Here is a 13,134-nt window from a genome sequence, read left to right on the forward strand (position 1 = left end):
GGAGAAACTGGAGAAACTGGGGAAAAGGGGAAACTGAAAGCGATGAACGCGACGATGGGGCAATGGGGAGGAACCAATCCAATGCGTGGAACCGATGGCTACCCTGATGCCCTGCACAAAACTCCCTTTCCCACGGGAGAAACTGGAGAAACTGGAGAAACCGGAGAAACGGAGGAGAGCGAGGAGAGTTGGGAGTTTCGTTGTGAATGTGGCGTGGAGGGCCACAATTATGACGATGGACGTGCGCTGGTGCAGTGTTGTCGGTGCAAATCGTGGTGCCACCAGGAATGTGTGGGATATAAACCGGAGAAAGACGAAGAGTTCTTTTGCAAGTGGTGCAGAAAGATGGGAAGGTCGAAGAAGAGGAAAGCGGAGAGTCCGGCGGGGGACCCGGATCGAAGCAAAGGGGGGAGGAGGGGCAGACTATAGAGCAGCGCATTTCTGTTTTTTTAATCTTTTCCATTGTTGTGTCTTTGTTGAATAACCGATGGAGATTGAGCAAACTGGATCTTTCAATGATCATCCTTCTCTTGATCCACGTTGCCTTGCTCGAATCAGTATAACCCCTAGAAAAAGCGATTTACAGCAAGAAAGATGAAGATCCGAGAGTGCAGTATATGAAGAGTTTACTAAAGAATGTGGGAATCACGTCCTATGAGGATGACGTGATCCCTATGCTTATTGAATTTAAAAATGGTACCATGCGTTATGACTCTCCGAATTAGAATATACAAAAAGACTATTGTCCGAAGCAAAGAATTACGCTGAGCATGCTCGTCTTTCTCAAATTTCAGATCGCTGTATTATAGAGGCGGAGGATTCTCTCAACCGCTCCAACTTTTCGACGAAACGCTATGTAGGGGATGTGATTGGGCAAACATTGTAGTATTTGAATCTAGCCAGGTCAACAACATCAGAAACACCACGCAAAGATGAAAACGGAGTGACTTTGCCTCATCAATCCCAACTTCTATCAACGTCTACATATGATGTAGTCCCTGTAAAAAATTGAATTGTTTGTTGAAAATCTTGCTTCATTACGGAATTGAGAGCAATGGCCCCTAATTAATAGGGACCCTTTCGTCGGAATTAGGCCCAATTCTGCTTTGTGGTTGTCTTCCCATCAGTATTCCCCAGACTAAGACATACTTCAATGGGTCGTGTTATTCGAGGTAGGTCGGTGTGCCATATTGCGAGTGTTTGGTGAGATTTGCAGTATTCGTAATATTTGTTGATTTCCGTTTTTTGTGGCTGAGTTTGGCGTCTAACTGCGTGTGTAGGACAAAGAAAGGGAGCTAAAGGAGCTGTCTTCCAGGCTCACACTCACCTGCGTAAGGGAGTGCCTCAATTCCGTGCCTTGGACTATTCTGAGCGCAACGGATTCCTGAAGGGAGTGGTGCGAGAGATCGTTCACGATTCCGGTCGTGGCGCTCCTCTTGCTCGCGTGACTTTCCGCAATCCGTATTTTCGTTTGACAGATGGTCGCTAATGGGTAGTTACCACTTCAAGGTGGACAAGGAGCTGTTCCTGGCTGCTGAGGGTATGTTCACTGGCCAGAGCGTGTTCTGCGGTAAGAAGGCGGATATCAGCGTCGGTAACGTGCTTCCTCTGCGTGAGCTTCCTGAAGGAACTGTTGTGTGCAACGTGGAGCACAAGGTGGGCGATCGTGGCAGTCTGGCTCGCTGCTCTGGCGACTACGTGACTGTGATTGGCCACTCGGATGACCGCAGCATGACGTTCATCCGTCTGCCTTCGGGCATCAAGAAGACGGTTTCTTCGAGGTATGCTTTTCTCTCTTTGTGTTGGTTGTAACGCGTAGCTGCCGTGGCATGGTGGGAATCGTGGCTGGCGGAGGCCGCATGGACAAGCCGATGCTGAAGGCGGGTCGTGCGTACCACAAGTTCGCTGTGAAGCGCAATGAGTGGCCGAAGGTGCGCGGTGTGTGCATGAACCCTGTGGATCACCCGCACGGAGGAGGTAACCACCAGCACATTGGTAAGCCTTCGACTCGCAGCCGTGGCACTTGCCCCGGAAAGAAGGTCGGTCTCATTGCTGCTCGTCGCACTGGACGTATTCGTGGACGTGTGGAGCCTTAAGAATGATCTTCTGGAGGAGATGATGGGTTTGAAAGTCTTAGAATTGGCGTGGAGTGGAGTGTTTGTTGAACAAACATTTTGGATTGCATGAATGGATTTGGTGCGCCAGTCATTGTGGGCGCACCAAATCTAATTCTCCGTTTCAACATTTTATTTCTCAACATCGCATTCTATCTGGTTCGTCTCGGAAATGATAGACTCGACTGAACTTGCGGCAACGATTATCATCGTAGTGTCTGGCTTGACTGGACTGCTCTTTGCGTGGTATCAAAGAACTCAGGTTTCTAAGGTGGTGTAAGTGGTTGAAGGGCCGTGTGACGAGTAGTGTAAAGCACATGCCTAAGGGCGATGACCCGAAGGAAGGCCTCGTTGAGGCTGAGGGTGGTAGCGCTAGTTACGATGAGGCTATTACGGAGCGTCTCGTAACGATCCAGAAATACATTTCTGACGGAGCCCATGCTTTCCTGAAGGCTGAGTATGGAATTCTGCTCTGGTTCATTATTGGCTTTGGTCTTTTCATCTTTGTGCTCCTGGGCTGGTCGAAGTCCTGCGGTACTGCTATGCCCGTGCTCAATGGCACGGAATGCTCTACCGTGAACCCTCAGGATGGCTGCAAGTGGGAGATCGCTGAGAAGGATCTGGGTTACTGCTGGCTTTCCGGTGGTCTCTCTGCTCTGGCTTTCCTGCTCGGTGGTTCGACCTCGATTCTTTGCGGATACATTGGTATGGTGATTGCTGTGTACTCGAACGCTCGCACTGCCACCATGTGCCAGGTGTCCTGGACGGACGGCTTCAACACCGCCTTCCGCGCTGGAAGCGTGATGGGTTTCTGCCTGACCTCCATCGGTCTTCTGTTCCTGTACGCTGCGATCTGGATCTGGAGCATCTTCCTGCCTTGGGACTCGACGAACGCGCACGTGTCTGAGGTTCTGTTCGAGTGCATCACTGGCTACGGTCTGGGCGGTTCTTCGATCGCTCTGTTCGGTCGTGTGGGCGGAGGCATCTACACCAAGGCCGCCGATGTGGGCGCCGATCTGGTGGGCAAGGTCGAAGTGGGCATTCCCGAGGATGATCCTCGTAACCCCGCTGTGATTGCCGATAACGTGGGTGACAACGTGGGTGATGTGGCCGGAATGGGCGCCGATCTGTTCGGATCCTTCGCGGAATCGACGTGCGCCGCGCTGGTGGTGGCGTCGACCTCCGACGAGCTGAACAAGAACTGGGGCTTCATGATGTTCCCGCTGCTGGTGTCTGCTGGCGGCATTCTGTCGTCCTTCCTGACCTCCTTCTTCGCCACCTCGGTGCCGGGTCTGAAGGTGACGCAGGAGCGCCACGTGGAGCGCAACCTGTCCATCCAGCTGTACATCTCGACGATCTTCGCGACGGTGGCCGTGGCGCTGATGGCGCAGTTCTTCCTCCCCGACCGTTTCTGCTCGCGTGTGGTGGAGGAGGCGGTGAACGGCAGCTGGTGCGTGAAGTACACGAAGCGCTGGGAGGCGTATCTGTGCGTGATCGCGGGTCTGTGGTCGGGTCTGATCATCGGTAAGGCCACGGACTTCATGACCTCCTACAACTACAAGCCCGTGCGCGAGGTGGCCGAGTCCTGCATGACCGGCGCCGCCACGAACATCATCAGCGGTCTGGCGCTGGGCTACAAGTCGGTGGTGATTCCCATCTTCGCGCTGGCGGTGACCATCTTCCTCTCGTTCTTCTTCGCCAACATGTACGGCGTGGCGCTGGCGGCGCTGGGCATGCTGTCGACGCTGTCGACCTCGCTGACGATCGACGCGTACGGCCCCATCACGGATAACGCGGGAGGCATCGCCGAGATGACCGGACTCTCCGCCTCGGTGCGCGAGAAGACCGACGCGCTGGACGCTGCGGGCAACACGACGGCGGCCATCGGCAAGGGCTTCGCCATCGGCTCGGCGGCGCTGGTGTCGCTGGCGCTGTTCGGCGCGTTCGTGACGCGGACGCACATCGAGGGCGTGGATATTTTGAAGCCGATCACGTTCGCGGGCCTGGTGGTGGGCGCGATGCTGCCGTACTGGTTCTCCGCGATGACGATGAAGTCGGTGGGCAAGGCGGCGCAGAAGATGGTGAACGAGGTGAAGCAGCAGTTCCGCGAGCACCCCGGCATCATGACCAACCAGGAGCTGCCCAACTACGAGCGCTGCGTGGCCATCTCCACCAACGCGTCGCTGTACGAGATGATCAAGCCCGGCGTGCTGGTGATCTGCACGCCCATCGTGGTGGGCTATCTGTTCGGCGTGAAGGCGCTCACCGGCGTTCTGGCGGGCGGTCTGGTGTCCGGCGTGCAGATGGCCATCTCGGCGTCCAACACCGGAGGCGCCTGGGACAACGCCAAGAAGTTCATCGAGAAGGGAGAGTGCGGAGGCAAGGGATCCGCCGCTCACAAGGCCGGAGTCGTCGGAGACACCGTGGGAGATCCGCTGAAGGATACCTCCGGCCCGTCGCTGAACATTCTCATGAAGCTGATGGCCATCGTGTCCCTCGTCTTCGCGCCCTCGTTCTCCTCGCATCTCACCGGCCTCCACCAGTGGTTCGAGAGAGACTAAGCTTGCGTGCTGTGTGGTTTGTGGTTTCTGGCTTATTGCTTGTGGCTTGTTTGTTCCAAACGCAGAGGAGATTTGCCCATGAAGGGAAAGGGTGTGCAACGAGTATACTTTTGTCATCCTGCCAGTGTCCATTCGTTCGAGAAACTTTATGGCTCATCACCCATGGCTGTACAACTTCCTAATTCCCTCTCTCTCTTTGAGAAAAAAGTTGAAAAATCGATCAGCCAATCAGATTGCGAGGATCAGATGAATCATCGATTCTGCCCTGGATTCTAATCTTCCTCTGAAGATTAGTACGAATGCGGCTTATTTCCGTCGAGAACAACGAAAAGCTGACAATCACCGGCCAGCCAGTACCGCCAGTGCACGTAGGCTCCGTATGGTTGAGGCAGCGGTCTCATATGCTAGATAAATATCCTCACGGCTGGATGCAGCGTACCCACGCGGAGGGCAGATCACCTCGTAGACGATCGAGAACATGATTCGCGAGGTGCAGGAAGAAGGAAGGCGTCTGGAGCGGAGACGGTCGCTCCCCACGCTAGAGTCTCTTCAACAAACACTTGATGACCATGAACGACGATTAGATCACTGCGAAGCACTAAACGACGATTTGAGGCAGCAGTTCGACGACCTCGTTGTTCCTTTTTGTCTCTGCGACGTAGTCCCGACTCGTGAACTCTTCCCTTCTCTCCGGTTCTTCTCAGTCCGAAAACGGACCTGTCTCGCATATCAGCGTCGTTCACGACGAACTGTCGATGCCGCAGGGCAGTCCGCGCATGCGGCAGGGTCGATTCCCTTCGTACGAGCCCAATGGCCGCGATGACCCCATCGACTTCATGGACCCTCAAAATCTGAACGACGCGCAAAATTTCCACACCCATCACCAACGCCACGGCCGCCACAACCCGTCCAGCCGCCATGCCAACCAGAACACATACAACGAGGTCAATGAATTTCCCCCTCCCTCCGACGACGATTTCACGATCATTCCCGTCATGAACGGCTCCTCTCTTCCCCCTCTCTCCCACAAACCCGTTCAGCTCGGCCAGGTGGATCAGTGGTCGATTTCGATGGTGGACGAGCTCGTTCAGAGCGCGTTTTCAACGCTCCAGCTGTGGATGCGCGAGCGCGAGCAGCTGCTCATGCTCAAGCGACTGCTTCTACGTCGGTTTTGTGATGTGGAGTCGCGCGCGACCGCGTGGTATCGCGCAGAAATCGCGCAGATGGAGGTGTGGAAAGGGAGTTTGTGTGTTGGGTAGCGATTCAACCGGGCGGAAGTGGCGCGTGTGCAGAACGAGGGGGCGCAGATTCGACGATTGGTGCGCGAGCGAGAGCAAATCGGAGAGGTGAGCGAGTTTCTGCAGCCTCTGTCCGATCTCCAAGTAGCCAGCTCGACTCCCTCCGCTGACTCCGAGAAATGTGGCGAGACGCAGATGGGGTCCGCGTCGCCGATCGGTGCGGTTACCGTGACCGCGGAGGGGGATTCGTTGCTGGAGACGGATCGCAGCGAGGGAGATAAACGGCACAGAGAACACGTCCGAATGCGCGAGGAACCGCCGGGGAACTGCAATATGGCCGTGATTAAGACGGTGGAAGATCGGCTCGGGGACATTTGCGAGCAAGTGAGCGAAGAGCTGTTCCTCCAGCCGACGCTATTTGAACGCGTCGGCCAAATCATGGAGAACATCGAACCGGAACTGCCGGAGTGTCTTCGCGAGCTTTGCGCATTGATGTTCTGCAATTTTGTGAAATCCTCACTCGTTGCGCCGAGCGTGGAGCTGACATGTAGACGAAGGATTTGATCGTCACCGAGAAGGGAACCCAGAAAGTCCTTCGCGATAAGTTGAGAGTGAATTGAGATCGTATTGGATAAACTGTAGGAACAAATGGCGATCCGCATTAGCAACTTTAGAGACGAGTTCATAGAATACGCAGCGGTTGTCAGCAGAGAAGACGAGGGAATCGCTTCTCACCAAGTGGTTTCGATCGCTTGCGCGAGGAATCACATGTGTTCCGAGATAAAACGGCACTCGCTGCAACTACAGAAAACGATACGAGATTACATCCGCGAGGTGACAAAGGAAGTAGCGGAAGAAGTAATAATGGCGCAGATCACATTGCATGTTTGAACGAATCACGACTCCAAAAATCGGGGTTATTTGACTTGGTTAATCCTCAAGATTATTTCCTTTGATTTTTGATATTGTATGATACGAGGTGTTGCAGGAGCAATAACTGTAACAATCACGGTGGTACTGGTCGCCATTGCCACTTATCTTCTTCTTCGCTACTATCGCGAAAAATCGGTTGCATTCTCTTATTCTATAATTGTTTATCTATCTTGGTAGTTCACTGAATCAAGTTATGAAGGATTAGGTTCTTTGCTTTTATTGGCATTGTTCTGTTTCCTCTCGATATCGGATACGCATTAGAAGATCACAAAGCGAGCGATACCATCAAGTTAATCTGGGATGCTATCTATTGGTTCACTTTTTATCTCTCCTGGGTCCACGGACCAATTATGTCTGAATATTGGGCTTCTGGAGAGTTCACTCCAAAGTAGGCGTACTTCATCTGTACTAGGTGCAGAAAGCGTTTTAAGGAATCCTTGTGGGTCAATGCCTCGTTTTATATCCGTATCGTGATTATTGTGGGAATCGCTGGACCCATATTCATGATTGTAAGCAAAACGTACGCTTTATACTTATTTTCCATTTCTAATTATTGTAGTTCAATTCAAGAGATTCAGTCTCTGGTGATAGCTCTCTCCAACTCCTATGGTCTTGTGCTGGTTGTTCTTTTGCTTGGCCCGGGTCTGATCGAGCTTCCGGTGAAGTAGAATTCGTTCGTCCAATCAAATCGCAGCCTTTGGCTTCGTCGCGACCTACATCGTGAATTACGCGTTTTGTACACCAAGTTGTTTTTTTCGGATCGAATCGACTGGCAGAGCGTATCAGCTGGACAACGACAAATACGAATACGAATTCAAAGTGGTTTCGATGAAAATGAACGTCCGCGAGATCGAGAAAACGCTTACCTCCGCCAAGCGCAGCGCTGAGATCCTCGAGATTGTCTCAAACGTTTGCCTGCTGCTTCTCCTCTTGTTACACGCAGATGTTGCAGAGCCTGCCGTCCGACGAGGAGATCAATTACAAGCGGCACATGGCGGGGATCGTGGATAAATCGGACTGGGTGCAGCTATCGTTGATGGACTGCATGAGTATGATGGACAACGACGTGATTTCCATTCTCTCCAAGGTGCGTTCATGTTCATCATCATGTCACCGATCAGCTGAACTCCAAGCTGAAGCGAACCTGCCTGATGTTTGAGCGGAAGGTCTCCCAGTACGAGGAATGCGTAGACCGAATTGTGCAGCTCCACGCCGACCTGCATGAGCCCATCATCGTTCGCTCTCTCCGCTTCTTTTGATGGGTAGGACGTGTCCACCGGCGCGGAAATCGAGTATTCCTACGAGGTATCGAAGTGGTCGCGCGCCTGGAAGCCGATTTGGTACAATTCTCGCTATTTTGTGCTCTCTGTAAAATCGTGGGGATTTCTGCCATTCCATAGATTCTGTCGATTCTGTCGGCGATTCTGTCGGCGTGCGTGCTGATCACGGAGGTCACGACGGTGATCTTCCAGCGCGTGGATTCGAGCTTTTCGCTGATCGGTCTTCCGCTGCGGTGGTTCAAAGACAGCGTGTTTTTGCGTATTTTGTTCTCGGGGATGTCCCTCATGTATCTGTTTGTTTGTTTCTTTCGGTCGTGGTTCTTGTTTCGAATCCCGTTCGTGGACACGTACGGGCTGTACTATCACCATACGGACGTGTACGCGTTGGCGTTCAATGCGGAGTATGTGTGTCGAATCCAGTTCTCGCTGTGCTATCACTTTGTGATGCTGCTGCAGCTGAATGAGTCGGAGTATGGGTCCATTGCGTTGTCGTCGCTGCTGGGGCAGATGAAGACGATTAAGTTCCTGGGCGATGAGTTCAACACGAACATGCCGATTGTGCTGGTGTTGACGTCGCTGGTGACGCTGGGGAAGATGTTGTGGTCGATTCGGAGAGAGAAAAAGATGGAGGATGTGAGGGAAAGGGGGAGGAGTGAGGCGTAGAAGCAGGGATTGCTGATTAATGGAGTGAATGAGGAGAAGGCGGGGCGCGATATCGTGGCGATTACGCTGAAGAGAAGGCAGCGAGTGCGGCTGGATCAGGAAATGGCGGCGATGGGAGCGCAGGAGTCGTATATGTACCGAAGTCCTCGAGTGGAGATGTAACATTCGCTTGTTATTGTGGCGGTTGTTTGTTGGATGAAATGGAGGGGAGGGAAAGGAGAGGAATGAATGAATAAGTGGAAAGGAGGGGAAGGGAATGAATAAGTGGAAAGGAGAGAAATGAATGAATGAATGAACAAATAAAAAGTATGAATAAAGGAGAATCAATAAAGCGTGAAAACAATATAATAAATCCATGAATCAAAAAAGTACAAAACCCTCACCCACCAATTCCCGAATCTACGCAACTCTCACTCTCGTTCACCAACCTCCTTTCAATCGTTTCAATAGGAACAAACAAAATACACACAACAGAGTTGGAGAGAAGCAGAATGAACAATCTCAGCTTGGAATGGATTGATGTTGATCCCAAATACATTGCGAACGTCCAGCAAATCGAAGAAAAACTCACATATCATCGTGCTAAAGGACAACGACGTTAGCGGATCAAGCGTTCTTAGCGTCGACGAAAGCGGAGACAGCAGAGCTACGACCATTTCTTCCACGACCACTTCAGTGGACAGCGAATCCAGCGCTGTTTGGGATTCTGCCCATTTCCTCAGTTGATCGGTGGCGAACTCTTCAGGAACTGCACCATTCACGGTCTCTCGAACTAAGCTTTCGATCTGATGAAATGATTCCTGCGAATGATGCTGCCAAACAGAGCAAACCAGGGATAAATGCAAGAACGGAAATGTGTGGTGGAGCCAAGCGTCCGACAAAGAAGGTTTGGCTCGGAACGTCGCATGACTGACCGCTTTGTCGAGCTTTAAAAGCAACTCGACAAGGGAATTTGGGAAGGATTGCTGCGCGATACGCAATCGATGGTTGATCAACCCGAAGTGGAGCGCTAGCCGGCTTTCTTCGGGTGTCAGCGCAACGCTCAAACCCTCAAAAATGTCAGCGGGGATGGATGAAGTTTCGTTCTCACTCGAAACAATGTGATATTCAAACGAAGAAACTTCGGTTTACCCCACTCTGCGCTCGTACTGTCTTTTCGCGCTAACACAAAGCCATGTTGCCGAAACAGGCAATGTGAAACATGCTCGTGTGTTACTAAAAATTCCTCCATGTTTTGAATCACTTCAAATCGAATTTGATTCCTAAACAAAAGCGTCCCGAACGCTGCTACATGGAGTTTGACTGCTGGTAAACATGGAAAGCAACGAAGATAGGCTGGCCGTTCATTTCCAATGACTGCACAAACACTTCTTCCTCAAAATAGTACAAACTAAAGGCCTAGAGAGAAACGACTACCATTTCTACTCCTCGTTCCAGTCGCGGATCCACTTGTCCCTTGTCGAGTTGTTGCAAGTAACGCCTTGCTAAACTCGGAAGAAGACGACTACAGCTAGAAGAAAAAGAAGCGCAGAGAGGGTTGCTTTTTTGCAGAAAGCTATAATCAAAATCAAACCTAAAAATCGGAGGAAAGAGAAGAAGACCGATACAGGTGAAGAGGGCATTCTGGATCCATATGGTTACAATTTGCAGATAGATAATCGTTCATACCAAGTTAAAATATTGGCATTTCTGTCACAAGAAGCGGCATGTATATCCTTTTCAGAGATCCCATTTGATTCTCTTCCTTTTAAATTAGTAGATATTGATATTCCAAAGGATACCATATTTCTATTCTTTCATCAACAACCATGGACAAAACAATGGAAGAGTAGTATTTCGGGGGTCACTATTTCATTTTCTTAGAGTGGATAAGTCATTCCACAACCTTTGTCGAATCGGTGACTTGGAGGGGGTTATGGAATATGTCGATAGTGGAATCGACATCAATGTAGTTTTACATACCCAGAGTCTTATTCTCAGATGTTAGATGACGATGAACGAACGGGACTTCATTGGGCTGCTTCGTCGAAAAATCCAGAGTTGGTACAGTATTTACTCTCACTGCCCGGCACCAAACTAAATTGTCAAGATGAGGTCTTTCATCACGATATTTATTGAGGTTCAGGCTGGAACGACCCCACTCATGTGCGCCGTATCCACTGGAAGAAAGCAAAATGTGATTCTTTTACTGGAAGCTGGAGCAAATGTGAATCTTGAGAACGAAAACAAGGAAACAGTGTTGCATATGACAAAAAGTATTTTTAGGATGTCTAGTTTAATCACAGACAATGCAGATATTCTGGAATTGTTCATCGACCAAATCACGGATATTAACAAAAAGGTATGTCTTTTACACTTCCATTCTTCTCTCAGAATGATTACGGTATCACTGCTCTAATGAAAGCGGCGTCTCTAGGCAGCCTTGACTCCCTAACCATTCTTTTGAATCATGGAGCCGATATGTACGCAACGGACCATGAAGGAAACACAGCTGCTCACTACGCTGCGTTTGACAACCAGCGCAAAGCCTATCTGCTCCTGAAGCAACATGGTACGTATGTAATGTATGTCTGAATGGGAGGATTCGACGAGAACACGGTCAACAAGGAGAACAAAACGCCTCTGGACTATGTACATTATCGTCTTTGTTCCAAAAAACAAATCTCTTAGTTCTTTGCCTTATTGCTTAGCCTGAACATACTTAAGAACAACGCCCAGAGCGGGGGTGTCCTCACCGAAATCGGTAATGACAGCGCTGGAGCATCTCAAGACCTTGCGGGGCTTACCCTCGCTGTCGATCTTGCAGAGACCGCACCATTCACCCAGAGTCTTTCCCTCGGGGATCTTGATCAGAGGAACCTGACGCTCCTGGCAGAGGGCCTGAACATTACCGCAAACACACGAAACTCACCTCAATCAGACGAGTGTAAGAAGACTCATCGCAATCCTCAGCAAGGAAGCAAATCTGGGCCACATTGCGGTCCAGGGCCTTGACGGCCAGACGGAGACCACGCTGAAGTCCCTCATGGTGAAGGGCGTTCTTCAGCACCTCGCGGACAGCGGTCATAATGTCCATTTCAGGTTGAACGTTCACGCTACTGATTACTCCTCCGCTTCGATACTACGGCTCGTTAATAACAGGGGCAGCTTCCTCAGCCATGTTTTCAAATGGTGTCCTTAGAAGAGAACTAATTTGTGGTTCAACTCTTCTGTTTAGTGACCATTTCAAATCCTTGATTATCATGACTCAACTATTACTTTTTGATTTTAGGAATTCCCAATTCTTTTCACAGATGGCAATCTCTCTGTCAGAGCTAGGAAGGCTTTATCTTGTGCAGCTTGTCAAGGGATGCAAGGATGAAAACTGTTGTAACATGAATTGTGCTCGAAACAACACAAGTATCTTACTTATTTACGCATTATTAAAACTAGTAAGTGATAAAAATGTAGCCGCGTCAAGAGCTATTCATTTGGCTAAGAATGGTACTTGCTTCAGCTGTACATACGTGAATCGATGTTTCCATTGTGATGACGAAACGTTGAAAGAATATATTCCGCAATCGTTTTTTGAAAACAAGGAAGCTGCGCAAAAACTCCTCAAGTGTGCAATGGAATTGTTGCTTATTTGATAGAATGCTTATATTGTCGATCCAAGATGACAAATATAAACGTATCAATACACAAGCAGCTGGATTTACTTCTCTGTTCGATCAAAATCCTTATGTATCGATCGTACTTGCGGCTGCAGGTTTCCGCTTTGATCATGGCTACTTTGAATTCACTTCACCCTCCAAAACAAACCGAGTGATTCTCCTTCTGAATCAACAGTTGAATGTTTGACTATCATACTTGCTTTACTGTAGAAAGTGGAGCCGTTTCACTACACTCGCTTCACCAACACGACAGAAGTAGCATCCAAATTGCTATTCTATCATAGCTTCACTTAGCTCCTGAAAGCAAACTGATCAACGACAAAGTCTCGCTGTTTTCGTACACTCCATTCGCCTCAAAGCAAGGCCGAATGGTTCTTCCTCCTCTTCTGAATCTGCTCGTCCCTCTGGACCTAACCATTCATGGAGCTATCAAGAACTCCATTTTCGCTCTGGTGTGGAGTTCGGATCGCAGCGAATTGGAGGAGATGAGCGTTCAGGATGGGTTGTTGCGCCTTTCCAACGGAGCCACTCCTCGAACTCCGATTTCGACCCTTCTTTTTGATTTCCGAAAATCGTACTGATTCATTCTGTTTTGGGATTTAATGAAAAGTACAAAAATCTCGATCGATCGGAACACCAAAGTCTCGATTGTGGAACCTTCGTACCACGCTCTCCAGTTCCCCGTTTCGCCG

At 50.1% G+C, this 13,134-nt stretch overlaps 8 protein-coding genes; 6 read left to right on the forward strand and 2 right to left on the reverse strand.

Moving 5' to 3' along the window:
• Positions 1-487: 487 nt before the first annotated feature.
• On the forward strand, positions 488-947 carry GSBLH_T00006262001 (uncharacterized protein; the record flags this gene model as incomplete). Its single annotated transcript, XM_013039788.1, has 4 exons — positions 488-539; positions 571-696; positions 726-856; positions 900-947. 4 exons carry the CDS (start codon positions 488-490, stop codon positions 945-947), a joined length of 357 nt encoding a protein of 118 aa, XP_012895242.1.
• Positions 948-1,129: 182 nt separating this feature from the next.
• On the forward strand, positions 1,130-2,151 carry GSBLH_T00001384001 (Ribosomal protein L2). XM_013039789.1 has 4 exons: positions 1,130-1,172; positions 1,281-1,461; positions 1,497-1,781; positions 1,820-2,151. Exons 1-4 carry the CDS (start codon positions 1,154-1,156, stop codon positions 2,094-2,096), a joined length of 762 nt encoding a protein of 253 aa, XP_012895243.1. The 5' UTR covers positions 1,130-1,153; the 3' UTR covers positions 2,097-2,151.
• A 117-nt stretch (positions 2,152-2,268) lies between these two features.
• GSBLH_T00001385001 (uncharacterized protein) lies at positions 2,269-4,675 on the forward strand (the record flags this gene model as incomplete). XM_013039790.1 has 3 exons in its annotated part: positions 2,269-2,390; positions 2,422-3,568; positions 3,593-4,675. Exons 1-3 carry the CDS (start codon positions 2,287-2,289, stop codon positions 4,673-4,675), a joined length of 2,334 nt encoding a protein of 777 aa, XP_012895244.1. The 5' UTR covers positions 2,269-2,286.
• Positions 4,676-5,762: 1,087 nt separating this feature from the next.
• On the reverse strand, positions 5,763-6,599 carry GSBLH_T00001386001 (uncharacterized protein; the record flags this gene model as incomplete). Its single annotated transcript, XM_013039791.1, has 1 exon — positions 5,763-6,599. The coding sequence occupies one exon, from the start codon at positions 6,597-6,599 to the stop codon at positions 5,763-5,765; it is 837 nt and encodes a 278-aa protein (XP_012895245.1).
• A 488-nt stretch (positions 6,600-7,087) lies between these two features.
• GSBLH_T00001387001 (uncharacterized protein) lies at positions 7,088-8,005 on the forward strand (the record flags this gene model as incomplete). XM_013039792.1 has 5 exons in its annotated part: positions 7,088-7,234; positions 7,265-7,510; positions 7,541-7,591; positions 7,623-7,755; positions 7,790-8,005. The coding sequence occupies exons 1-5, from the start codon at positions 7,197-7,199 to the stop codon at positions 8,003-8,005; spliced, it is 684 nt and encodes a 227-aa protein (XP_012895246.1). The 5' UTR covers positions 7,088-7,196.
• Positions 8,006-8,411: 406 nt separating this feature from the next.
• On the forward strand, positions 8,412-8,951 carry GSBLH_T00007013001 (uncharacterized protein; the record flags this gene model as incomplete). Its single annotated transcript, XM_013039793.1, has 2 exons — positions 8,412-8,759; positions 8,790-8,951. 2 exons carry the CDS (start codon positions 8,412-8,414, stop codon positions 8,949-8,951), a joined length of 510 nt encoding a protein of 169 aa, XP_012895247.1.
• A 1,701-nt stretch (positions 8,952-10,652) lies between these two features.
• GSBLH_T00001389001 (uncharacterized protein) lies at positions 10,653-11,459 on the forward strand (the record flags this gene model as incomplete). XM_013039794.1 has 6 exons in its annotated part: positions 10,653-10,737; positions 10,770-10,883; positions 10,915-11,044; positions 11,075-11,130; positions 11,163-11,340; positions 11,371-11,459. The coding sequence occupies exons 1-6, from the start codon at positions 10,705-10,707 to the stop codon at positions 11,457-11,459; spliced, it is 600 nt and encodes a 199-aa protein (XP_012895248.1). The 5' UTR covers positions 10,653-10,704.
• Positions 11,460-11,468: 9 nt separating this feature from the next.
• Positions 11,469-11,975, reverse strand: GSBLH_T00001390001 (uncharacterized protein; the record flags this gene model as incomplete). XM_013039795.1 has 3 exons in its annotated part: positions 11,915-11,975; positions 11,701-11,884; positions 11,469-11,669 (listed from the first exon to the last, which is right to left on the reverse strand). The coding sequence occupies exons 1-3, from the start codon at positions 11,947-11,949 to the stop codon at positions 11,469-11,471; spliced, it is 420 nt and encodes a 139-aa protein (XP_012895249.1). The 5' UTR covers positions 11,950-11,975.
• Between the last annotated feature and the right edge of the window lie 1,159 nt (positions 11,976-13,134).

The sequence above is a fragment of the Blastocystis hominis genome (genome assembly GCF_000151665.1).
Source record: "Blastocystis hominis, Singapore isolate B (sub-type 7) whole genome shotgun sequence assembly, scaffold_10".
NCBI classification, from domain to species: Eukaryota; class Bigyra; order Opalinata; family Blastocystidae; genus Blastocystis; species Blastocystis hominis.

Bases quoted from the DNA above. Each gene is read 5' to 3' on its own strand.
- GSBLH_T00001384001 (XM_013039789.1), top strand. The intron at 1,462-1,496 runs GTATTTTCGTTT...GCTAATGGGTAG, and splicing joins CGCGTGACTTTCCGCAATCC to TTACCACTTCAAGGTGGACA. The intron at 1,782-1,819 runs GTATGCTTTTCT...TGTAACGCGTAG, and splicing joins AAGAAGACGGTTTCTTCGAG to CTGCCGTGGCATGGTGGGAA.